Source organism: Stylophora pistillata, chromosome 11 (genome assembly GCF_964205215.1).
Source record: "Stylophora pistillata chromosome 11, jaStyPist1.2, whole genome shotgun sequence".
Taxonomy (NCBI): domain Eukaryota; kingdom Metazoa; phylum Cnidaria; class Anthozoa; order Scleractinia; family Pocilloporidae; genus Stylophora; species Stylophora pistillata.
In genome coordinates this window covers 20,310,096-20,337,428 of record NC_142529.1, presented here as the reverse complement: position 1 = coordinate 20,337,428, position 27,333 = coordinate 20,310,096, and the positions used below count along the sequence as shown (strand labels likewise).

Genomic DNA, 27,333 nt, shown 5'->3' with positions numbered 1-27,333 from the left:
CTAAATTGAAACGGTTGTTTGAATTGAAATTTTCCCCTGTTTTTTTTTTTTAAACCTAAAGATAATAACCCTTTATTATATAGATACTGATGAAATACCATGATTTCTCCTTTTACCAAAAAATCATATCCTCACCGCACGCAGTGAAGATATTATTTTTATCTTTCATGTGTGAGGATATTGGTGTGGCCATGGTTAACAACATAATTACCCAATTGCTGTTTCGAAAATGAAGAAAAAAAGTTGTCTTTTATGTGGAAATTTCATCAGTATCTATATAATAAACAGAACATTACATGGCTGCTTGGGGATACGAATTTTATCTTCGAGTGCTGAAAGTATCTCTCACTCGTTTGCTGCACTCAATCGTGAGAGACACTTTCAGCAGTCTCGAAGATAAAATTTGTATCCCCGCGCGGCCATGTAATATCCTCTATTTAACTCCCAAGACCTAATTGCTAATTCTTCCCTCTAGCTGCGACGCATTTCCTTGTAAATTAGTTACAAGAATTAATTTTGGTGTCAGATTAAGATATCATACATATACATACATATATACATATATACATAGGTTAATTGACCACTCCCCTTAGGGGTTTTTCAGGGCCAACACCCACCCATCCCACCCAGGGGAGGACATCCACCACACAGCAATCTCGAGTGTGGGAAATTAACGTCTCCTACCCCTAGCCCTGCCGGAGACGGGGCCTACAGTTTATTCATCCTTATCCGAGAAGACTAGAATATCTAATTCTTGATTATAGAAAGGTAGCAAATTCCCCTCACTTATTTTAAGACCATGAGTATTGGTCCGGCCGGGGCTCGAACCCTTGACCTCCTGCACAACACAATCCGGCGCTCTAACCAATTGAGCTAACCAGGCAGCGGTTCAACTTCTATTTGATAAGCTTGAGTATTCTCGTGACCTTTTTGTTGGCTAGTGTACGGATATTAAAGGAGAAATCTACAGATTAATTACTTCTGGCAGTGAAAGGCAGGGCTCGACACTAACTTTTCAACTTACTAGCCAAGTGGCTAGTGACATCTTAGATGTTTTTAGATGTTACGACAATTTCAGTCTGTTTACTAGCCAAACTGGCTAGTTGGATTGACAACCACTAGCCAGAACTGAATTTCTACTAGTCTGTGGCTAGTGGGCTACTGTTAGTGTCGAGCCCTGGAAAGGAATAACACATATCTTACAACCTCCTTTCTCTAACCATATTGTAGGTTAAATATCCTCATTTTTGTTTGTCCAGAATTGTGGCACACACACTTCATGCCTAAGTTAGAAATTAGCAGTAAGAATAGGCATGGACCTCGAACTTGGTTAGTAAGAGGTATTTATCATATGACTTGTACAGCCCTGCATGCCATGCACAATCCCATAGAAAAACATAGTGAAAGCTGATGTATGTTTTTTTTTTTAGGGCCAGATGGCTTGAAAAGTCTTTCTCGTGGTTGTCCTGCATGTGCCTGCATATTACATCCTATTATTTTAGGTAGAAACAAAATTTTCAACTCTTATCAATAAATTATTTATTTAAATCAATAAATTGCTTATTGACTGAATTCAGTTGAGTCAGAAGGGAAAATATTTGGCCCTTTGTCATGAAGTACACACCTCACTGCACCTAGTCAGTATCCCATGTCCTTAAGCCACATATTTTCCCCTTGAACCAAATATTTTCCCCTTGAACCAAATATTTTCCCCTTGAGCCAAATATTCTCCCCTTGAGCCAAATATTTTCCCCTCGAGCCAAATATCTTCCCCTCCAGCCCTACCACTCAATCAATTAGTGCATAAATAATGTCAGTTCAAGTAACGTTCTTTTTGATAAAATATGAGCAAAAGATGTAGAGCTAGAAAAGTACAAGTACATGTAGTTTACAGTCATTATTCTCATCATCACTTTGTTTTCCTGTTGACTGTCTGGAACTATGTATTTGAATTTCTTACCATTGGCTGAGATTCCAAAGCCTTGCACATCATCTAGATAATTTTGTATGGCAGGAATCTTTTTCCTTGTTTTTCCTGAAGGCAAATACAGTTGACTTAGGCGGCGAGAGTCAAATAGGTACAGATCTCCAACATCCTAGAACAGGAAGCAAACACACAGTTCAGACTAGTTGCAATTATATATCCAAATGGTAAGATGCACTCTAAAATATAGTTCGATCGATATTTGCCAGGGTAAAGCTCCGTCTCAATTATTTCCGATACAAACTCACCTTGCCAAGCCAAGCTAAAGTCGGCCATGGTTTTTTTCTTTTGATCGTAGTCGACGAAAGGACGTCGAGTTTCAGTAACATAATATGTTAAATCTATGGAGCATATTTTCAGGGGGAACTAGCCTTGCATACAGCTAGGAGAGTTTTGACTGCCTGAACAACGGTGAGCATTTTGTACACAAATATTCGTGTTATCCGCCATTTTAGTTAACTGAACACATTACTTACCAGCCTACACTCGGCCGCTTTAGACAGACAAGCAGGCTTAATTAGATATTTGCGAGACAGGATATATGTCGAACAGTAGAGAAGTTATGCTAGGAAAATAGGTTTGAGTAAGTTACAAAGAGTCAGTGGGATAACGAACGTTATATTTATAAAAATTTCTCTGGAAAAATTCTATAATTAGAGACTACGAACGAGGAGAGCAGTGAGCAGTGAGCTATTTTTGGAAACGTACGAGAACTGGTAACTAAAATCAACATGGCGGGAGGCATCACAGGTACAATGTTTCGAGATATTTCTGTGATTCTTTTTATTTGTAACGTTAATGGGCATGTTTAAAAGAACCTGCTTCATCTGTGGATAATTCAAATTTTCTCTCTTTCGTTTCATTTCTCCTTCCTGCTCATGGATGACATTTTAGCGTAAGTACGATTCAAACTGCTTTCGACTGTAGCAGATTTTCAATCTTGCAAGTATTTCCTTATGGATTAAAACTTTCTGTGATATTAAGAGCCTATTTCATTTCTCTTATATGGTAGAATCATCGCTCTTTCTTTTTCCGGGGCAATCGGTGTACTGCTCGTTGTTCTTGGGTGTGCTTTGAAAGAATACGGGTAAGTAAAGAGCTCTCTAGAACATTACTTGTAAATAAAACATTTCAGTTTTTGCTATTTGATCGAATCCTTTTCACTGACTTATATCAAAATGTTTGAATTTTGAAACGTCTGTAAAAATTGTCTTCCTTTCTTTGTAAGAATTGCTCGATACCACTAACTGTTATTTGTTTGTCCTTGATCATTACAGGATATGGTGGCCGATGTTTGTATGTAAGTTAACTCTTAAAACTACAAAGTAGAGCGCTGTGGTTTGGCTTGGACAAAGGGGGACACATTGCACACACACACACACTACCTCCTCATTGCAACAAATGAGTTATTGAGATTGAAATTTCTTTTCAATTAAATATGGGACAGTTAATATATTTTATTCATTATGGAATTACCGCACTGTCATCTTTGCAGTGTTCTTTTACGCCTTGGCCCCAATACCAACTGTCATTGCCAAAAGGTTTTGTGAAGACTTTTCATCAAACTCTGCCAGGTATGTGAATATCACATTAAGAAGCAAAGAAAAGTATGGGGAAAGAAAAGCAACCACCTATGCAAAAAATATAGAAAGTAGGTGACTTTTAGATGAATAGATAAATAAGGAGGTATTGTTTTAGCAACAGAATGATTGGCTACATTTTTCTAACCATTAAGCTCAAGTTTGCAGTTAAATTGGAGGATGTATTAGTACTCAGATTGAATTTGTTTGTTTGTTGATACATAGTAAAAACCCACATCTATGAACCAAGGTTTTTTTTAAGTTAGTTTCCATAGTTTCTTATATGAATGGTGCTTACTATGAAATTAGGCTATGTACTAGGTTCTTAATCACGGTCTCAATTCTTGTTTAAACTAAAAACGACTTGTATTCATGGATATGGGTGTGATACTGCACTGTATGCCAGCCTTACAGTGCCCTGCTTCACATGGTTAACTTATACACAGAGATATATTACACAGCTATGGATGTATTGACAGTACAGTATTGCATTCTTAGAAAACTGCCGATGTTATGGCTAGTCTTTGTTACCCTTTTTCTATTGCATGAGATGTACTGTTTTGCATTTTAATTAAAGACTCCATATTCTAAAAATAAAAACCTAGTTGTAGAGAGATTTTAGCTTAGAATGGTTCTTATGTGAATTTTGCTTAAAGGCCCATTTTCATCCAAGATCCTCTGCAGTCGTTTGTTTTTGTTTTGGAATCACGCTATTGTTAAATGGCGAACTCTGATAGTCATTCACAAACACTATTAAAAAGAAAAACAAAGATTTGGTGAAGAACACAGTAAACAAATTTGCAGCTAAATATTTGAGACTGAAAAATCATAAATCAAGTCTGTGTATAAAACTTGTACAAAGCTTACTTGATGTTGAAGGAAATTGTTCGCCTTCAACACTAAATAAAATATAAACAAATAACCAATATTAGCCAAAACTGATTTACTTTACGCATTTCAATTATAGAATAATGACTTGTACAAATGAGATCGCTTACATACATATCTCAGGATCTCAAGTAAAAATCAGTCAAATAATTATTCTCACCTCGAAAAAATCTCCCCGGAGTCTCTAGTTCCATCGTAGGAACAATGCAATAACATTTCTGCAAAAGCTCTGTCTGTAGTGTTACTGAAACCCATTGTTGTTTTCCTTGCCCTCCATAAGTCATACACAGACTCTCGAAGTCGAATAACCTTTGCCGAGCCGGGCAGACCCGGCCTTCCTCTAGACTGCTTCTTCGGCGGCATCAACTTTTCAAATGACGTTTTTCACCGTCATACATGTAAGAATTAAAAACTATTTACTGATATGGATACTATGATAGCTTGTTGTTCGCACATGATTCAAGATGGAACTTTGAAAGCCCTAATTAGTAAGATGGAAGAAGATATCAAAGCTATTCCGCAACTTCGAGGAAAATAGCGTATTTTTCATATATGAAAAATGATCTGGGCATGCAAGGGATCTCGGTTGAAAATGGGCCTTTAACTGGGAAATTTTTGCCTAACAGGCTCCTAAACTTTAGGTTCTTGTAAGTGGGTTTTTACCATATTTGGAAATAATTTCAATATTTGACAGTGAAATTTTGTCATGGCACTTCAAGGTCTGTGACAAAAAATATGACTTTGTAACACACAACAAGGGGTCAAGACAAGTGTAACCAAATAAAATGTAGATAACTTAACCTTTTTAAGTCAAGGTAAATTATACAAAAACAAAAGGGAAACAAAACTACACATCAAGTACTTTTGGGAATTAATGTCTTCAAAACTTGGCACAAACCAACTACAGTTAACTGTACCATGAAATAGATGAAAACCAAGGGTCTGGCGAGTTTTTCACAAGGAGAAAGAATTAATTACCTTGAGAATCAACTTAAGCTTGAAAGTGCTCTGAAAGCACTATCAAGCTTAAGAGGGTGCATTTGAGAACAGACAATAATAGTGATCAGCAACAAAAAAACCTTGTAACTTGCAGAAACCATGCGACTAGAACCACAGCAGTAACAAAGCCCCTTTTATTTACATAAATCAGCTTATGTGGGCATTTCCTCCCGTCCACATGCTCTTGATTCTGGTCAAGATCCCTCACAGAGAAGAGGGGGAGAATGGGTGATGAGAAAATTTCTTCTTTATCAATTGTCTTTGTATAATTGTTTCAGTGTTGTTAAAGAAACTGCAATGTTTTTCACAGCTGGAATTGTCGTCTCAGGGTTTGGTGAGTTCATTTTGTTGCTAAGTAGTTAGCCCAAAACCTCACTAAGAGGAACGTAGTTTTGAATTGACATAAAGAAAAATTACACGTATTAAGTTTCATAAATAGAAGTTTAAAATGCTTATGAAGATCTGCTTCTGATTTGTCTTCAGGTCTTCCAATAGTTCTGGCACGTACTAAAATTGTGAGTAGTATTGTATATACTGGTCTTAGGCTGTGTAATGTCTACAGTTATCACATATAGCGACTGATTTCTTACATTTTCTTTAATTTGTAATGGTCCCTTTTGCCTTGATTCAAGTCATTGCAGAAATAATTGAAAATGTTGAAATCCATAACCTTTAGTTTGATACTTCCTGTCTGCGTTATTGACAGTCAGATACCTTAAGCTCACTCACCTTTGGTTTTCTGCATTGTCCAACCCTTTTGGAGTTGAAAAATAATGTGCTGTTACTTTTGGATAGATTTTAAGTTCTGGGCCGAGTCCTTTTGCAGACAGACCTTACCCCCCCCCCCCCCTTGCTGAAGCAGGAGACACTTGGAGTACCTCTTCCGCCCCCCTGAATGGGATCTTAGTTCATCACAACACCTCCTTACTAAGTCCAACCTGCCCTCCACACCCTCCTACCCCATTTTTTTAGCTTCATGACGGTTTGCCAAAACCCAGTCTATTTCCTTGTCGGGGAGAGTTAAGGTTTTTGGAATACTTTTTTTTCTTCTAAAAAACCAAACAAAGTTTCCCTGATCAGGGCTCCTCAAGACCTTTTTCATTCAAAGTCCATTAACCAGTAAGCCTCCCTCCAAATTTAAGTCCCTGGTGAAAGTCTGTTTTTGCTTATTAGAGTTTCTCTTCCATTTAGATCAAATGGGGAGCTATGGCATTAGTGTCATCCGGAAATGTCTTCATCTTTTTTACAATTCTGGCCTATTTTCTTGTTTTCACTGGTGAAGATGACTGGGGCTTTTGAAGAGACACCAGCTCTACATGTCTCATTTTTTAAGTGTATAAATTATCATATTACAAGGCTGTGCTCTAAGAAAAATTGAAGGGAGTCCAGTGTTCTGAAACTGTGAAATCCAAGGTGCCCAGCATATGCTTTTTATTGAAAAACTAAGATTCCCAAGTTTCCAAAGAGCAAAAGTAAGGTGGCAGGGGACAGCTGGGTGCTGCTAGAGCACAGCCCTGAATTATCATTTTGTACAGAATGATTGAGTTTTGTGGAAAATTTAACTTTTTGATATTATCAGAACCATCTTCTGAAATGTTTCTGGCCCTAAAAAGGGAACTTCCACAGTAGAATTGGATGTACAGTTTTTGTTGAAATTGATATAAGCAAGTGGGTTAGTACTGATAGTGTTAGAATGACAATTGTTAATACCATTATGGAAGATTATTTTGCCTAAGCTGGTTCTTTAAAGAGAGGGAAAAAGGAAGAAATTGAATTTAAGTGACATCCATAAAATGGCCTATAGAGTCCCTGACAAAAAATGGCAACATCACCCTCCCAACCCTAACAAAAAATGGCAATATTACCCTCCCAACCCTTATCCTGAAGTCCCCTCACTATTGTCATTGGGTCATGGGGGTGAAACTTCTTTGCAAGTGTGCTATGTGTAAGAAGTGACTGGTTTCCTTTGAAGCAGAAAGAGTGTGCAAATAGTGCTAAATTTTAAAATTACTTTTAAGTGATTAAAGGTCTTTTATACAAATATAATGATTGTGTTATTTAATACTGTACCATTAAATGAAAGTTTTCAGGATAAATCTTTTCAATTTGTTTTTTTTGTTTTTTTTTTTAATTTCAATTTCAACCTCAAAAATACTATTTGCACTTATTTTGAACCTTGTATGGGCATTTCCATACACACTCCTAAACTAAACTCCCAATGTGGGTGACATCTAACTTCTCCTCGTAATGCCTCATCTATACAACCGTAGGAGTAGCTGTAGCAGTAGCCACACCTGTATGAGTAGTAGCAGAAGCAGCACCAGCAACCATAGCAATAGCAATAGAAGTAGCAGTAGCAGTACACATAGGAGTACCGAAGCAGAAATAGTATCATCACTGAGTCGCAGCACCCGTGGGAGGTGCAGTAGCAGAATCAGTAACTTGCAAACTCAGTTAATTTTACTTTAAGTGCTTTCTCCAAAACTGATCTGTTCTAGAGAACTCAACCCTTTACTCCAGCGGATTGTGTCGAGCAATTTTGTTAGCTCAGATCAATATAGCAAAGGTAATTACAAGCCATGTGGGAGGCACTTAGGGTTTCTCTTCTCTTTATCTTACATGGATATCATTATTTCAGGTTGGTAATTTACTAGTTCTCAGATGGATTGATGAATGAATTTGTTTTCATTCCCAGTTTCAATATATATCTATAAATCTATTTTGGATGATTATTTAATGAATTCATTTGTTTACTCATTTATTTACTGATAAACGTGTATCCACACGTTTTTTGCGTTTATCCGGTTGGAGGACACGAACTCTTGCTTGATATTCGATTTCGCAATGAATGATTGTTCACCACACTTCCTCACTGCTTCCACCTTTCCAATTTTGATAGACATCAGCGGCTAATTTCGGAAAGCAAAATATCTAAAATGAGCCTGACATCGAACAAGAGTTACAAACGCAATCGAAGTCAAATCGTCGAGTGCTAGGAAAAAAAACTGGTTTGCTGGAAAGTTGTAAGATTAAGGGAGAAATGTGAAACTCCAAAGCGATAAACAAAAAGTGATCCTGTTGGTAACCGGTCAAGTCGCCCGAAGGTCATCTCGCCCGAAGTCATGTTGCCCGAAACTCAGTCATGTTGCCCGATATTTTGAGTCCTGTCGCCCGAACTTTTATCGAGTGTTTAAACTTGAAGAAGAGTAACATCTTAAGTAAATCGTAAGGAATAAACTCGTAAAATGTTGACTCGTAAACTGTTTTGGTCCGCTAACCTACGAGAGACTCAAATACCGCTGTTCATCAGTTTCAGCGTTGTTCGTTGCTCTGAGCTAAACTGCTCATTCTACAGTACTGGTTCTAGTAATTATAAGCGGAACTCTGTCAGTAAACTTTTCAGTAAAGAAAACTAATATCTTAAGTAAAGTGCAAGGAATAACCTCGTAAAATGTTGGACTCGTAAACTGTTTTCGTCCGCTAACCTATGCAAATAAGAAGTTCAAGAAAGACTCAAATATCGCTGTTCATTTCAGCGTTGTTCAGTCGTTGCTATCAACCAAACTGATCATTACTGTGGCCCAGAAGGCTCAACGCAAACAAAAAATATACTGCAGCAAATAAAAAATATACTGCAGCAAATAAAAAATTTGCTGCAGCAAATAAAAAATATACTGCATCAAATAAAAAAATCAAAACGCAAAGAAAAACTGTACGCAGCAAATAATAAAATGCACCGCAAACAAAAATACTGCAGCAAATAAACTATGCAACGCAAACAAAAAAAAAAGAAAACGCAAACAAAAAAAAAAAATTGGAACGCAACGCCAAGGAAGACTGGGTAATAGTTCTTAGTTTCGCGCCAACACTCGTTTCATCCTTTGCTTGTTCGCCTTTCCGAAACCATGTTCTGCAGCGAACTTATGACAGTACTAGTACCATGCTGCTACTTTAAAAAATCGATGATAACTCTATTTTCATACCCTTGATGAAAGCAATTTTCTATAATCCTCCGCTGATCGCTTTCGTCCATAACCAAAAGCGAGTTCCAGTTCATGCTGTTTTGGCGCGAAACTAAGAACTATTACCCAGTCTTCCTTGGCGTTGCGTTCCAACTTTTTTTGTTTGCGTTTTCTTTTTTTTTTGTTTGCGTTGCATATTTTATTTGCTGCAGTAGTTTTTGTTTGCGTTGCATTTTTTTATTTGCTGCGGTACTTTTTTTCTTTGCGTTATGATTTTTTTTATTTGCTGAAGTATATTTTTATTTGCTCAAATATATTTTTTATTTGCTGCAGTATATTTTTTATTTGCTGCAGCATATTTTTTGTTTGCGTTGAGCCTTCTGGGCCACTGTAGATCATTCTACAGTACAGATTCTAGTAATTATAAGCGGAACACTTTCAGTAATCAGAATTTTTCACACATATGAGAAAAATACATCAAGTTCTCTTAGTTTGATTCATCGTATAAAAAAAACAACCTGAAACTCTTACAGCGGTTTTTTGTTGTCTGTTGTTTTTGTTTTTGTTTTTGTTTTTGTTGTTTTTGTTTTTCTGTTGTTTTTGTTGTCTGTTTTTGTTTTTTGTTGTTGATGTTTCTTGTTGTTTTGTTGTTTTTTGTTGTCGGTTTTTTTTTTGTCTTTATTTACAAAGCGTGTCAGCATCATTCCCCTTAGGATCAGACGGGGCATAAATTATCGCGACTTGTTCAGTCCATAGTTAATCGGTCGAATATAAATTTGATCCGTATTACCATATATAAAGAGAGTAAATAAATAACAGCCACCTTACTCCGACTTGTAAAATGTTTTCGTCCGCTAACCCGCTATACAAATAAGAAGTTAAAGATAGACTCGCATATCGCTGTTCATTTCAGCGTTGTTCAGTCGTTGCTATGAACTAAACTGATCATTCTACAGCACAGATTCTTGTAATTATTAGCGGAACACTTTCAATTATCAGTATTTTTGACACATATCAGAAAAATACATCAAGTTCTCTTAGTTTGAATTCACCGCAACGTTACAATCTTGCTTGGCAAGCATGTGATGATTCTTGAGCACGTGCTGTATTCAAGATGGCGGTGTTTTCCAATGTTCCAATCGTAGTGATGTGAACCTTCGTTAGAAACAGAATGCTTCCACATATAAAACAACAACAGTGAGAACCATACTGTAACTGATATTACTATTTTTTTTTTCGTTCTCGTGTTTTATTTGTAGGACTATCTCCGTGATATCAAACGACAGCGAAACGAACAACCTGAGTTTAACGAGTCAACATTTTACGAGTTTATTCCTTGCCATTTACTTAAGATGTTACTGTTCTTCAAGTTTAAACACTCGATAAAAGTTCGGGCGACATGACTTAGGATTTCGGGCGACATGACCATGAATTTCGGGCAACATGACTCTAGTTTCGGGCGACATGACTTCGGGCGAGATGACTTTCGAACGACTTGACCGTAAATCATCCTGCTTCTTAGAAACATTTTGAAAAGGTCACGCAGCATTCAAAGATCTGAATATCAAAGACCAAATGCTGTCATAAGGGCCTTCAACTCTTACAAAAAAATTCATAAGCGTAAAACGGCTGAGAATCAGTTAACAAAACAAAATTTACCAAAACAATACTGGGGACCAATGAGTGATTTTTGGAAAACAGGCTACCATTTTGGTCGTAAGGGTACACCACCCCAGCGACAAGGAAGGATATTTTGTTTCGAGGATTTCCCAGCATGTCTGTGTGTTTGTTGACTACAACCCAGACGAAACTCGATCTTAGGCCCGGTTCAGACGCCGATCTATTCATGAGCCGAACCTAATTCCTTGAATTAAGTACATGAAAAGATCGGCGTCCGAATCATATTGGAATGGCTATTTCAATTTGGAACGGCTCAGCCGTCCTTCCCGCCTGGCTTAATAGCCGAGAATTTCGCCTTTGGAACGCCTTTGGATCGGCTTTAATTCAGACGCCGCACTTTTCATGTGCCGATCCTAATGCATAAATTGTTATAATGTATTTTGCAAGCAGTATGAGTGGTTTTACTGGAACTGTACTTGCAACGGCCAAACATAACGGTGTCTGAATCAATGGGCGTACTTTTTTGTTAATTTGGGTGGGTCCGAATTCGAATTGAGTTCGGCTCATGAAAAGTTCGGCGTCTGAACCGGAGACAACCGTCTGCTCGAGTCAACGTGTCACGCAATGGTCGCGCACCGAAAGAATCGTTTTAATCGTTTTATTCCACGTTGATATTGTGGTAAAATACAAAGAGACATTGCTTTAGCGTGGTCTGTACTCTTTTCGATAACGATATCCGTCATAACAGTGGTCAAGATGTTGTGGACTCACTCGGCTACGTTTCCGGAGTCCGCAACAAATTTCAGTTGACCATTGAGGTAGTTTAGTTTAGTTTAGTTTAGTTTAATTCATTCGCCACAGAAATGGCAGGAGAAAGGAACAGAACTTTTGTTCCAATGACACCTAACCCCTTTTTTACCCACCCATCTCACCCCTGGGAGAACATCCATCACACAGTAATCTCGTGTGTGGGAAATTAACGTCTCCTACCCCAACCTTGCAGGAGACGGGACCTCCATTTATCGTCCCTATCCGAGAAGACTAGAAAGTCTAACCATTTGCAGATATTATCACAAAAGCAGCACTTTCTTCTCAGTCAAGTTAAGACCCTGAGTGTTGGTCCGGCCGGATTTGAACTCACGACCTACCGCACAACAGTCTGGCGCTCTACCAATTGAGCCAACCGGGAGGCGAATATCGTTGTCTATAAGAGTACAGACCACGCTAAACCAATGTCAATTTGTTAAAATACAGCTGAGGACTTTTATATTTCCTATTTCTGGCTTTTTACAAAACAAAGAGAGAAGACCTGACCATTATAAGTATGACCCACTGGATCATGAAACTTCGTTGTTCTCCTAGTTTGGTTCATTGAGACCTCAATTTCAACATTACATCTTTGACAAGTTCAGACAAAAGAATATGGTCTTGAAATGGGTCATGCTGTAAATAAGTGTTAAAATCAGAGAAAATGAGTTTGATGGGGCGTTTTATTCAGTTGAAAAGTCAGCCAGTAGCTTGGTCTGACCCGGCATACAATACCTTTTCGTCCAAAGATAAAGTCAATAGCTTTGGCACTTTTCCCTTATGCCGACATTTTCTAGACAAACTGGCTTTAAGAAATCACCTTTACGTAATACAAAACAGTGGTTCAAGATAAGGGTTCGATTCTCTTGCGTAATCTTTAGAAAGCAAGGCGTCGGAGTTGTTGATGATGTGACCACTCTATCGTGGTCAACAACCAACAACTCGGTCACATATTTTCTTAGCCGCTGTCTTGCTGTAAATGGACATAAAATGTGGCTGTCACATCTGAACGTAAATCTGTAAATGTACTGCACTACTTCACTGTTACCAAATTTATTCAGGCCTCGAGCAAACGAGTCACATGACAAAAAGTTTAAAGCTTTTTTTGCACCACGAGCCAAACAAAACTCTATCGTGTGGAATTCATGTGCAATGAATCTGATCTTCGTCACAGACTTTGACCCTTTTCACAGCAACCGTGAAATATGTTATGGGTAGCACATCAATTTGTTCCTCTTGTAGAGATCTGTGATCACAAAATAAATATCACTCTCTTTTAAAAATGGCTGGGTTTAGTGGCCAGGAGATGGTCAACGTTGAAGAGCTTGAGAATTACGTGCAGCAAATGGAATTTCCAGACTGAGTTGACGAATAGTGAATACGTATAGAACAAACTTGATGATTGGAAAACGTCGTTATTCACTTTGCAGTATGTGGTGTTTCTGGAGCAGGAAAATCTAGTTTTATGAACTGCATACCAGGGTAAGTACATGTATGCACTAACATCGAAGACGTGCTGAGCACACAACAGTAAAGAAACAGTCAATTTTATTGAATTAGAAGGGCAATAGAGGAGCCAAATATTTGTTATGTTTGTAGATATCTAGCATTCACCATTGAAGCTGAATTCGCCTTATAACACCTTTTCCTTGTAGTTATCTTTGAGAATTACCTCTGTGGCTAATTAACATTCTTTGAAGTCCAAAATCAATTTTAGACCAGTTGTTCGGCGAAGCAAAAGAAACAAAATCAAATGTTCGAAAAATATTCTCCAACAAACAAACTTTGTGCTTGGAGTAATGCTGTAAAAACATTAAGAGGGCGACAGTGTGACAGCATATTCCACATTTACCCTATTGGACACCCGCAGCACCCTTTCACTAGATAATTATCTTTGAATACCAGTACAGTCGGACGAGTGATCTCTTGCCCGAAACTTTTGATGATCATGGCCTTTACAAAAGTAACTTCTCCATTCTAGTATGAACTTTAACTGTCTTTATCTTCCTCGAGTTAAAGATTCTCTAGGCCTTGCGATATTGTCCTTTGCGACCTTGTCTCTTGAACCCAGTGTATTAACTTATGGTTGTCGCGTCTACTAGGGGAAAAAGCGATTGGTCTGTACTCCATACAGACGATGGTGGAGGTATTTCAGTTGGATTCATACTTGTTTGAAAAACACAAATCTTTTTTACCTCTTTAAGTCTCTTTTCTAACAGATTGTTGTCACTGGCAAACGGGAGCAGCCGATCGAGATGCTCCTTCTTCGTTCCGGCAACCTTAAGCTTCAGTTTCATCTCTGTCAACTCAGATTTTAAATCTCCTACGCTCCATTAAGCTAAATTGGCGTCTTTCAATTTCACTTCTAAAGTATCTGGCCCCTTTGAATTTACTTTCTTGGAGGTATTCATGTCGGCAAACATAGGTTTTCTTCGGATATGAAACTTGCCGCTCTTATATACACAGAATAACTTTTAACTTTCCCGGCAATTTTGTCCGGCTTTGGCAAAATTCGCCCCAGTCTCTCAAAGTTGGCAATGTAGTGTCCATCAACTTCATCAAGAGTATAAATTGCCAAGCGCCAGTAGTTTTTAAGAACCACGCGTCTTTCAAAGTTATCTCTAAAACTTCTAAAACGGTAGTTTATTAATAAAAATTAATTACTTTCAGGATTTAATCCAGTTCGCGTGAAAACAAGGTGATGATATTTTAATGTACGAAGCACTTAACAAAAACAAAACATTAAAAAAATTTTAAAATATATCATTTTTCGGTCATTTCGAGATTTCCGAGTTCCGATTCCGGTGTCCTAGCGGAATTGTTTTCACAAACTGGTCAAACTGGTCAAACTGGTCCTCAAGGAGAAAGTGCCGAACTAAGTTTGACTATTGCTACGTCACAATGAGGTAATATCCAAGATGGCGTTTTTCGCAATATTTTGCTCTATCAAACAACAACAAACATATGAAACATATGAGTGAACTGCGGTTATGAGACGTATATGAGCACGATCCTTCGCAGTAAAGCACTATTTGAGCAATAGTGAAAATCAGACCTGAAAAAAAAAAATTTCAGGCCTGTACGGGATTCGAACCACTGACCTCTGCGATACTAGTGCAGCGCTCTACCAATTGAGCTAACAAGCCAACTGGGAGCAGGCCATCAAATTAATTCGACATAAACCCGTAGATGATAAATCAAACAACAACAAACATATGAAACATATGAGTGAACTGCGGTTATGAGACGTATATGAGCAATATATGCTCATATACGTCTCATAACCGCAGTTCACTCATATGTTTCATATGTTTGTTGTTGTTTGATTTATCATCTACGGGTTTATGTCGAATTAATTTGATGGCCTGCTCCCAGTTGGCTTGTTAGCTCAATTGGTAGAGCGCTGCACTAGTATCGCAGAGGTCAGTGGTTCGAATCCCGTACAGGCCTGAAATTTTTTTCAGGTCTGATTTTCACTATTGCTCAAATAGTGCTTTACTGCGAAGGATCGTGCTCATATACATATTTTGCTCTATGTTAATCATCTTTCTATATGTCATGTATTAAGAAGAGTAAAAGAAAACGACTGAGGAGGAATTATATTGACCTATCCTGCCGCTGTGGCAGCGGCAGGATAGGTCGAGGCACTTAAAAACGATTGTCTTTTAATTCTCGCATTCGATTACTTTGGGGGACCTGCAACAAAATTTATGGGGGATTTTCAGGACCGGTTGTGTGGGTAAAGTCGATTGAGCATGTAATTGTGTCTATATATGAAAGAGAAGTTGTTACGATAAGGGGGCCGAATGCTCTGTATATTTGTAAACAACTCGAGCTCACTAAAAAGGAAATGTTAGATTTGCCATACCCACACCTTCTCCTTGTTCATATCGTTGTGAAATTACCTCTGTAGCAATTTACATAAATTGATATTTTTCACATTATTCAGTCGTCGGAAGTTTAAAATCTAATTTACGCCAATTTGGCGTTGTTCGGCAAAGTAAAAGAAACAAACTGAAACCGTTGGAGGAATATTTCTCTATCAAGGTCCCAAGAATTTTTTTGTGATTTCCCTCAAACACTTGAAGTTGGTTAGCAAACGGCAAGATTGATATCAGTGACTGACCTTTCCCAAATTTTCCTCATAAGATTTACGAAAATGTAACTTTGGCCGAACCTTCCGCGCTGTAATGAAAATGTTGGCAAAAGGAGTTTTTCACATTCGCTTTGCATCACAAGAACATGCACAGGCGGCCCAGGCTCTGTCACAGGCTCTGTCACAGGCTCTGTCGCAGGCTCTGTCCCAGGCTCTGTCACAGGCTCTGTCACAGGCTCTGTCGCAGGCCCTGTCACAGGCTCTGGATTATTATGGAGTTTGTATAGCGGTTTAGTTGGATTTGCTTTTGAGTTCCGTAAATATAAAGTTGTGTGAGATAATCAAAGAAATAAAGTCGTACCTTCATACAGAGTAGTCTGTGCTGTTCTTGTCGCGATTTGAGGCCGTTTTGCTGTGTTTCAGCTCAATGTCCTGGCATTACCAAATAAGAGGGAAGTTGGGAAAGCTCTGTCTCACACACGCTCGCCAAAATCGCTCGAAAAACACACTTAACCTGGTAGCACGAAAGCCGAATAGTTGCCCTTCAAGTTCACCAAAACAAATCTCACAAAAGTTGGATTGTCGAGCAACCAACCCAGCGAAAATCTCAAATTGACCGCCATTTCAACGCCATTCTAATTCGCTTCGGTCAAAACCTGTGCAGTCAAAAGTCCGTTACGACGCGGTCGGCCTGGACACTAGCAAAATTAGGCGTGTCACTTCACCCAAGGTTGAGTCACTCATTGATCAAGTGACTCCTTTCATTGTCTAGTTCAACTGTCCTTTATTCAGTAATCAAGATAGTAGATTTACCATACAAAACTCACGATTAGTCAATTTGTCTTTACTTAGGAAAGTAGATTTACAACACGATTGAGTACCAGGCATGGTTTGATGCTACTCTGTTTTAAAGATTTAATGAATGTAACCGAATCACAATGATCGACCCAACGTTTCGACACTCCTGTCTAGTGCCTTCATTAGAAGTGATCTGATCGTTGCAACAAGAGGTCCTCTTCATGATATGCTCGCTAATTAGCTGCCCTTTTTTCTGCTCGGAGGTGTAAATAGGCACTAGATAGTAAGCCGCCATCATAACAATTTAAAGGAGCGTGGGCGGAGTTGAGTATATTTAGGAAATGTCCATACAGTAGTAAAGCTATGTAGCGAAATACACTAAACACAACTTTTTGCTGCCATAACCTGTCTCAAACGCTATCACTTAAAATGCATAAAACACGTGTACCGTCGGAGAGCGATCGAGAATGTTTGGTGAGAGCTGTTTCAAGGATCAATTAAAGTGGCCATCCAAATGAATTCATTGAGAACGAAAGAATACGCGACAACTGAAATTCAAAAAATACTTCTACACATTCAGAATGTGTTCAATTACATTACCTAGAGTAAAAAGAAAAAGAAACGTTAAAAAAAAAAGGAATATTCAATCAATCTGTCGATTTTGGCCGCTTTCACAACCATATTAAAGATAACACACATACTCTTCATCATCAAACTTTATTTCACGCACATCATTTTGCCATCTCCACCCGCAAATAGCAAAAGCTAGACGAGGCGGGCGGAGAGGTAAGGTTACTGCAGTCATAACAGATAATATAATAATTGTAAAGTAACTAACTAACTACCTAACTAACTAACTAACCAACTAATAATTGTAAAGTAACTAAGTAAGCTATCTGGATAAATAAGAATTACTGAAAAACAAGCTAGGGTTACAAAATATATAGTCTTACAGAATAGTATTACAATCAAATTTACTCCTTACAAAACCTATCGATTATTAGTACATTGATTCAAGGATACAGAAGAATGTGCACTTCTGTAGAAGAATGGGCACTTCAACATAATCGTCCTCTGCTTCCATTATCGAGAGCAAAAAGTTATGAAAATTTCTCTTAAAAGTTCCTTTGGAGAGTTGACGAAATTCGTCAGGAATTGCGTTCCAAAGTTTGACACCGCCTGTTCTTGTTCTAAATAAAGTACTGTGCTAAGTTCAGACCCGCGAGGCTCTCTGGTAAAAAGTGGCACAGTGCACTCTGGTTAAATGCGAGGAATTGAAAGCCCCTTCACATATTCCTCTTAAATCCTCATTATGTTGCTGCTCGCTCGCTACGCTTACTGCGCCGCATTTTTTTCATTTTCGTCGATGTTTTCTTTATCATTATAATCAGCTACGCGAGAGGATTGCATTCAACTAGACAACGATAAAAAGTTATAGCTCTGGATAAAAACAACTGGATTGAAAATGAGACACGGCAGAGATTATAGAAAGGTACCTTAGCAATATTTCAACCTCTAACCCTTTGCTTGTTTTTTATGTTAGACTGAATGATTTTGATGAAGCTGCAGCAGCATTCGGTGCCACGGAGATGACTACAGGGCCAAGATGCTTTGAACATATCCCACCAACCCCAAAATCAAGTTTTGGGACTTGCCAGGAATAACAAATCCAGTCTACAAAGGTGATCTGGAGGAGTACTGCGAAAATGTGCCACTGAAAGGATATGATACATATCTGATCTTCGCCAAAGATCGATTCACGGCTGACGACTTAAAACTTGCAGAGATGATCCGATCCGCTGGTAAGAAGTTTTTCTTCATATGCATTCGCGCGAAAATCGATCAAGGTGTTGAAAATGAGAAGAGAAGTAAGCAACATTTATTTAACAAAGATGAAATTCTGAAGAATATACGAAAGGAGTGTTCGGAAAACTTGATTGCTAGAGGCCTGCTCCAGGATGAGAAAGACATCTTTTTGATAAGTAATCCCTTTCCTGCCAAGTATCAATTTGGCGACTTGACCCAAGCAATTTTAGACGTATTGCCGCAACGTCAAAAAGAGAGTCTCATTCTGACCATTGATAATGGCTTAAGTTTGTCAGAAGAGACTCTCAAGAGAAAGGTTGAGGTTCTTAAGAAGCGAATCAAATATGTTGCCACCGCATCAGCTCTTGCTGCAAGTGTTCCATTTCCAGGAACAGCCATTGTCGCTGATATCGCGTTGATAACAAGAGAGATCAACTTTTATAAGAGCCAGCTTGGTCTCCCAGAGGAAGGGTCAAATAGTAGATTTTCAATGCTCAGTATCAACACCCAAAATGAAGTTAAGACTTTGACTGCATCATTCAGCAATGCCTTGCAAATGGGCAAGCTTGCTGAAGCCTACTCTGCAGAAGGTGTCGTTGAGGAATTTGTTCGTATTATTCCATTTATTGGACTAACCATAGCCGGTCCTCTGTCTTTCGGCGCCACATACTACTTCTTAAAAAGCTGGTTAGAAGACATGGAAAAACTCGCAATTAAAGTGCTCAGAGAAACGTAGGAGAATATTCGACCCCAGTAGTTTCGATGTACGATTTGTGCTTTGTTTACTTACTTACAGCACACAAGCTATAGTGGAAATCGATTGACTTTATACATGACTGAGTAACAACGTAATGAAAAACAAATAGACTCGAGTGCACTAACTTTAACGTTCAATTTTTATTTCTAAGTTAAATATTTTGCTCACAGATTTACAGCAGCAACTCAATATTAGAGTACATTAGCTACGCTATTACTTAAGTTTGTTGAACTAGCTTAGAAACTGCTAATCGATCGATATTTACTGGAGCGCGACGTGTGATGTGATATTGTCATGTATGCTGACGATACAGTCCTGTTCTGTGCTTCCTAACAATTAAGCCTCCGCTTTGGAAAAATATCTCATTGAAAAACTGCATAAAAATTGAACGCTAGCTTTTCAGTAATAGTCTGTTTATTTATGTCTCAAAAACTGAGGCTATGCTTTTTACAACCGCCCCAAGGCTTTTAAGTGTAGACTCTTTTGATACGCATATTGGTATGTAGTAGTAGTAGTAGTCAACTTTATTTAAAGAGGGTGACACATGACAAATATGTCTGATAAACTAGTGGCCCTCTATCTTAATAATAGCAAAAGTTAACAAAAAATGGAGATAAAATATAGAGAATAAAAAGACGTCAGTACAAAATAGAAAATTTTTTAAGTTAAAAGGTTAATGTAAATAACGGTATAATTGATGGTACAATCTGATAAACTAAAATTTCAAGCTTAAAAAAAAATTTTCTTAGTGCAGCTTTAAGCGAGCCAGCAGTGTCCTTTTTCCGCACATCTAAAAGATGGCTTTTCATTGATGGCAAACCAATTAATAGGGTTTTTGAATTTACTTATTTAGGTGTGGTATTTGATAATCGCCTTACCTGGAACAGTCATAGAGAGCAAATGATTGTTAAGGTGGGCAAGGGCATAGGCATTTAGAGTGCCAATATGTTGTCTTCATCTCGTTAATTAGATCAATCCTAGACTACTGCAATACAGTGTGGGGTTGTTGCTGTAAGGAAACTAGCCAGGCATTGGTGGCTTTGCCGAAGAGAGCAAGCAGGACTCGCAGCAGTCCTGCAATAGACATTTTCTAGTGGCTTGCGTAAGAAAAAAGACATCACAAACACACCTGTCGCCTTGTAAAGAAATGTATTGTGGGGCCTTTCCCTTAATATTTTAAGGACTATTTTACTTTTAACAATAAGATTTACTTGCGCGCAATTAGACAGTAATCTGCTTCATTTACTAGCTCTCAGAACGAAAATCACAAAGAGACTTTTATGCCTCTTGCTCGCTTGCCAATAACCTAGTGCTGTACACTGTGCATTGTTAGGGGTGAGCTCGGTTTTATGCCTCTTGCTCGCTTGCCAATAACCTAGTGCTGTACACTGTGCATTGCTAGGGGTGAGCTCGGTTTATGCCTTTTGCTCGCTTGCCAATAAGCTAGTGCTGTACACTGTGCATTGCTAGGGGTGAGCTCGGTTTTATGCCTTTTGCTCGCTTGCCAATAACCTAGTGCTGTACACTATGCATTGCTAGGGGTGAGCTCGGTACGCTGGGAGAATTAAACGGACAACCTTTATTTTTTATTACCACGGTTGTATTGTTTTTTAATAATTTCTCTAGAGGATGATATTTTGTGTAAACGGCGTTAACTTTTAGTATGAAATTTGACTATACCTGCTTTAACATTAATCTAGGGTAATTTTTATGTAACATTGATTGAATGTAGTCTTTTAAAATTAATTTATCAAGTTTTCACATAACAATATATTTGAATGCAACTTTTATGCGAAATTTAAGTAACTGTGCTCAGGAATCCTATCGATAACAGGTTCCTTTCAAACACCTGAAAAGACCTCTATCTATTTTGTAATATACGAGTTTGTACTGGCAAAATATTTCCACGGTAAGTTGATACGAGGCATAAATTAGTCATGGCGTGCAGACATGTTTTTGCAGTCGTGCTTCTATTGACTATTTTCAGCGTTTTACTTGGCCAATTTACTTCAATTACACCTGAATTCGATCGCTCTACAGTCAGACTCTTCATTGGGAAGGAAATATCTGCTCCACCTACATTCAACTGTAAGTCAAAGCCTTCGAAATGCACACCTTGCGAATTGAATTTGAAGCTCCACGCGTTGTTGCGGTTCGTCAAGCTTGGCCAATTTTGTCTGTGTATTCTTCTATCTGGCGATATTGCCGTCAATCCAGGACCTAATAACCTTCAACCTCCTGTAGGCTTCAGAGGTTTATCAGTCTGCCACTGGAACATCCAACGACTGACTGACACCAAATTGGAAGAACTATCGCTAATGCTCACCTCGAACAACAACAGTGCTGCTAAACTCGACGTCTTAATTCTCACTGGGACGTTCGGATCAAGTAAAATTCCAGACAGCTATTACATGATACCCGGCTACACATTACACAGAAAAGATCGAATCGGGAAGAAAGGTGGCGGCATAATTGCGTATGTAAATGAGAAAGTTATGGCTTCACGTCGAAGAGATTTGGAACTGGATGATCTTGAAACTCTCTGGCTTCAAATTTGTCCTCACAAATCAAAGAGACCGATTTTGATATCTGGTGTTTACCGTCCACCTTCAGCCAACAAAGATTATAATGAGAGCTTGGGTAAAAATATTGAAAATGCCCATCTCCAAAACAATGAATTGATTGTTCTGGGAGACTTCAATTTGGATTATATTGATTTCAACTGTTATTCAAAACATTGTCTCGCAAAGGCACTGAACAGTCTTGGATTAAAGCAGATGGTAAATGGAGTAACAAGACCTGCCTCTGATGCGTGCTTAGACCATATTTATTCGAGTCATCCTGCTAGAATTAGAGAAGTATCCATAGGTAAATCTGGACTTTCCGATCACCTTCCGGTCACCATCTTGAGGTGCTACAAAACCATGGATGCACAACGTAAACAACATTCCAAAATCAAATACAGAAATATCAACAAAATCAACAAAGAGTTCTTTCTGCGAGACCTAAGAGAAGCCCCTTGGGATATCTCCTTTGTTTTTCGAGATGCCGATGACATTTTGAAACTTGGTACAAAATCTTTAATGACATTCTTGATAATCACGCACCTTTAAAGTCCAAGAGTGTGAAGAAAATCAATCAGCCGAAATGGTTCACTAATGATCTATACAACGAAATAAATAAACGCGATAATCTTCTAAAGAGGGCCAGGAGAACACAAAATGAGCAAGATTGGTCTGCTTTTAAACTGGTTAAAAACAAAGTGACGAGGAAACTAAGAAATGCGAAGGAACAGTACTTTAAAACTCAGTTCAGTAAAAATCAAAAATGTCCAAAGAAACTTTGGTCTTTAATTAAAGACCTATCTAAAGATACAAAGAATAACGACGACTCCGTCCCTATTGCTGACGAAAACAACAACTTGATAAAGGATGACCATTCAATCGCTGAACGCTTTAACCGCTTCTTCGTTGATGTATATAAACGTCTCATAAAGGCGGCACCTGTACTTCATTATGATGCTCTTCCTGGTCCACCAGACAAATCTAACAGTCAAATTGAGAATCTTATTCCGCAAATAACTCCTAGTGAGGTTAACGATTATCTTCTAAGTATACCTACACACAAAGCCACGGGAATCGATGGGCTTGGTGCCAGAGTTCTAAGGATTGCAGCTCCTGAAATATCATGCTCCATAGCTAAAATTATAAATCACTGTATTGAAACTTGTACATTTCCCTCACAATGGAAAATAGCAAAGGTTAAACCTCTATTCAAGAATCAAGGAAACAAGCAAGATATTCAAAACTATCGTCCTATTAGTATTTTGCCTATTCTTTCTAAAGTCTTTGAAAGACACATCTTCAATGCTGTGGACACCTACTTAACAGAAAATTCACTTTTATACCGCTTCCAATCAGGGTTCCGTAAAAACCACTCCACGGATACTGCTTTGTTGTTTCTTCTGGACCAAGTCCTTCTTGACCTTGATAAGAACAATGTCAGCGGCTCAGTTTTTGTGGACTATAGCAAGGCATTCGACTTGATCAATCATGACATTCTCCTGGTAAAGTTAAGATCATATGGATTTCCAGATAATGTTGTAAAGCTATTGCAGAGCTATCTACTCAATCGCAAACAGTGTGTTACTGTAAATAACTCGACTTCGTCACAACTTATGCTAACCAATGGAGTTCCTCAAGGTAGCATATTAGGACCTCTACTATTTTTAATGTTCGTCAATGATCTTCCCGAAGCTGTTGGATCGGACTCAATTCATGCCTACGCGGATGACACCACATTTAAAGCCAGCGCTAATATCGATAATGCACCTTTGGAATTGGAACGACGTCTTCAAGAATACATGGATAAATTAAGTAAATGGTCCAGCGAAAATGGGATGGTCCTAAACGCCGTTAAAACCAAAGCATTACTTATCACCGGAAAGAGGCTACATTCATCATTAGTTGATGGCAATCACCTGTCAGTGACCCTTGATGGGGCCGAAATAGAACAAGTAACCTCTTATAAATTGCTTGGTGTAACACTCGATCAAGATCTTACATTTAGTGACCACATTTCTAGCCTAAAGGCCAAGCTTTCTCAGCGTATTGGTTTATTGAAAAAGATAAAGAGATACCTTCCAATAAAAGAAAGACTCTTATACTATAACGCCTTGATTAAACCCGTCCTTATGTACGGGAGCATGGTTTGGAATATCTGCGACGTTAAAGAACTCCACTGTCTCCTGAGGTTACAGAAAAGGGCTGCCCGAGTAATTCTTGGAGTGGACTCTTATTCTAGAAGTGTTGTAAACTTTAGTAAACTAGGCTGGTTGCCTTTTTTTGATGAAATCAAACTAAATAAGTGTACAATGATTTTTAAGAGCCTTAAAGGCGATGTTCCGATTTACATCAGAGACTTGCTCAAGACGAACAGTTCTGTACACAATAGGTCTACTAGACATGGCAATTTAAATTTAGTGTGTCCCAAATACCTAAGAAATAACGATGGTGGCAAGGCATTCAGTGTTGACGCAGTTAAGTTATGGAACAGCCTTCCCCATGATATCAAAAATAAGCCTAGTATAAAACTATTCAAAACAGCTGTGAAAAAGCATTTTATAAGCTCATATAAAAACCTGGACAACTTTGAAACAATATTAAGCAATAGCACATTATCTAATTTTAATTTTTTATAAATTAATTTTATCTTTCTGAATATTTTTAATATATCCTGCTATTTCTATCATAGAATTTTGTAATTATTTATATATTTATTTATTTATCAGTTTTTTGTAATGCTGTATAATCTAGTTAGAGGGCCACAGGTTTGTCAGCTTTTCAGCTGTTACGTGTCCCCCTCTATAAATAAAGTCCTTACTTACTTACTTACTTACTATTATAGGTATCTGTTTTGTAGGACATTCAGTCAGTTTTGTTGCTTGAAACATATCAGGAAAACTGTGATCACATTAATGCCATGCTGTATCTTAGAGGAGCTTAATAAACATTATGAAATGTAAACCACTTTGAAACAACCATCCATTTTTGTAGCCACTAGAAGTAAATAACACTAGTCAGCTTTCCATAGAAAACAAGCTTCAAAAATAACTAGAATTACCAGTACTTTTTTTCTTTGAGAAGGTGTAAAGCCATTTACAAACTACTTAACGAGTCTTCTGTCAACCTCACGTGTAACTGATTATTTTGCGTCACTTAGTTCTGTAGTTGGTGTGGAAAACTTGTACCATCCTCAAAACCAGTAATGTGCAACTAAAACAAATACCGTTATTTACCCTCTACACCCTATCGTCAGTATGCATATTTTCCATACTATTCTCTATACACTTCTTAAGGTGCTGACAAGGAGAATTTGTTTAACAATCAAGAGCTTGGTGATCATTTTTTTCATTCTCGTGACCTTAATGTGTGGCGTAGGGCCTTTGATACTGGATGGAGAAATTAGATGCTGATCACCGTAGGAGTTAAAAGGTTGCGGCAGATTGTCTTCTTCCTTTATACATTCTTGTTAGTTATTGGAACCCCCCCCCCCCCCCCAGAATGAAACTAGCCTCTAAAAGGACACTTCAGGATAGGATGGTGAGTAATTCTTGTATGTGATCATGTGCTATGGTCCCACTTCGCATTTCAAGATTGACAACGAAAATGCTAAAAGCCAGTATGATATCTGTTAGGCTATGTACCTTTGCAATACTTTCTGTAGAACTTGTTGGTTCAACAGTTTGCCCCACACTGTGAATCAAAGAAAAAAAACTGAATTCGGGTGACGTAGAATCCTTTTCAATATCAATGTATCACTTTCCGCCTCACCTGTTTTCTGGAACTGATGAGAATAATTGAGTGAAGTGAACAAGAAAGTGGGCTTATTCAAGTTCCTATTTTCGTTTAGAATTTTACGATAATTTGGAAGTGTTTTACCCAATAGGGAGCTTTAGCAACGACGACGGCGACGGCAACGAAAACGTCGTGTCGAAATCTAACTTTTCGTTTTTGTAACTCTTTCGAGATTATTCCGATGTGTTTCACTTGGAAAATTCTGGCGAACTATTCAGGGACTATATCACTACGAACGGCGTTAAAGTAAGGAAAAAGAAAGAAAAATTAACCGCCATGCGCTCACGTTCTGGAGAAAACCTAAAATTTGGTAATTTCACGTTGCTGTTTTGCTGAGAACGGCAAAGAAATGTACCAAAATGTTAAACGCACGCTAATTAGGCGATAGCCGAGAGCGACTCTAGCTTCTTGAGCGACTCTAGCTTCTTGCTTTACACATTTTTTTTTTGTTTTCGTTTTACGACGTCCACTTTTCCTTCGTGGTTTTCCTAAGGCTCCTCCTCAGTAATATGTAGAGACGGTCAGTACCATGGAATTTGATCACCTTTGTTACATAATAGAGAGAACTTCTCTGCGACAACCTCCGTGTCTCTAAGTCTGATTACAAAAAACACTGCTAGGACTAAGCTTTGCTACCTGCAATTTTCAGAAGTCAGTTATGGGGCTTTTATCTTTTTATAAAAGTTGATATTTCTTACTGACAGGATTACGGTTACAATACTTTTCGATCGAGTCTGAAAGAAATCTTTTCTTGCTTTGGTTTCACCTTGCAACACTTTATGTATGGTTTAGGGAACCTTGCGCAGAAGTTTGAACTAAATGCCTAATCCTACAGCTTTTAAAAGGTTGTGTTTTCCTTGTTCCGGACAATTTACCTATTTTGTTTTGTTTCAGTTTCTATCGACTCCTCGTAATATCTCCTTTCGCCCTCACTGGCCTTTGTGATTACTCTACGTAGTTTCGGTCACTCAATCGAAAGGCACTCTTAATGAAATTGTCGCATGAATTAGTCGAAGGAAACCATGCCATTGGGTATGTGGACCTTTAGCACTTGTATTCACAAAAACGTAGGCAATCCTTCCTTAAAGGGCCCCTTCTTCACTTTCCTCATTCAACAAAGTGAAGTTTCTCTTCAAATAATATTAATCTTTGAGATTTCCTCAACAGAACAGGAAAGCCATAGCATTACTCTGCATTAAACAGGCTGTTCTATGATAAAGCGTGTAGATAAATTTCTTTAGTATATCAATCTTTACGTCATATGGTCGTGACTTACGCTTTTAAAGTATCAGCCGTGGCCAAACAGAGCGAGGGTAAGTGAAGTGAAGTGTGAAGCGAGTGAGAACTGAGAAAAAACATGTAAGCGGTGCTGCAGCTGAAGGTGGTAAAACACGATCGGTGGTTAGGCCTGATGTGTCTTGTTCTAGCTAATTACAAATCATAAAGCAATTTCCGATTACTTTTAAAACTCAAGGCTAACGATTGCACGTTCTGTTATCATTATAATCAAGAAAAGTCTTTAACGACAATGACTTATGAGAAGTAACATGTTTACAGTAGGTATATTTCCGAGTGTTAATAATGAGCTTTTGAAACGCATGACATAGTACCGTTCTCTCTTTCTCGTTTTTTCTTTTTTTTTAATTGGTAGTAAATACAAAATAACTACCGGTTAAGAGT

At 38.2% G+C, this 27,333-nt stretch overlaps 3 protein-coding genes across 6 annotated transcripts in view; 2 read left to right on the top strand and 1 right to left on the bottom strand.

Annotated features, from left to right (window-relative positions):
- Positions 1–2,438, bottom strand: part of LOC111325649 (uncharacterized) — a 30,845-nt gene extending 28,407 nt beyond the window's left edge. For all 4 annotated transcript variants that reach the window (XM_088738253.1, XM_088738255.1, XM_088738254.1 and 1 more), the window contains exons 1-2: positions 2,233–2,438; positions 1,961–2,096 (exon numbers count right to left, since the gene is read on the bottom strand). In XM_088738253.1, coding sequence (XP_088594379.1) covers positions 1,961–2,096; positions 2,233–2,313 — 217 coding nt within the window. In that variant the 5' untranslated portion in view covers positions 2,314–2,438. The remainder of the gene's footprint in view (positions 1–1,960; positions 2,097–2,232) is intronic.
- Positions 2,439–2,492: 54 nt separating this feature from the next.
- On the top strand, positions 2,493–7,547 carry LOC111325673 (leptin receptor gene-related protein). The gene is made up of 7 exons (XM_022929529.2): positions 2,493–2,879; positions 2,997–3,071; positions 3,262–3,284; positions 3,480–3,558; positions 5,730–5,785; positions 5,935–5,966; positions 6,643–7,547. Exons 1-7 carry the CDS (start codon positions 2,863–2,865, stop codon positions 6,748–6,750), a joined length of 390 nt encoding a protein of 129 aa, XP_022785264.1. The 5' UTR covers positions 2,493–2,862; the 3' UTR covers positions 6,751–7,547.
- A 5,283-nt stretch (positions 7,548–12,830) lies between these two features.
- LOC111325650 (interferon-inducible GTPase 5) lies at positions 12,831–19,297 on the top strand. The gene is given in 5 exon segments (XM_022929494.2): positions 12,831–12,851; positions 13,199–13,244; positions 13,247–13,322; positions 18,278–18,353; positions 18,356–19,297. Coding segments are annotated over 5 exon segments (1,161 nt in total).
- Positions 19,298–27,333: the final 8,036 nt, after the last annotated feature.

What these genes read in the sequence shown, in the direction of transcription:
- LOC111325673 (XM_022929529.2), top strand. An exon ending in TTTTCATCAAACTCTGCCAG is followed by an intron (nt 3,559 to 5,729) that starts GTATGTGAATAT and finishes TAATTGTTTCAG; the next exon opens with TGTTGTTAAAGAAACTGCAA. An exon ending in TTCTGGCACGTACTAAAATT is followed by an intron (nt 5,967 to 6,642) that starts GTGAGTAGTATT and finishes TCTTCCATTTAG; the next exon opens with ATCAAATGGGGAGCTATGGC.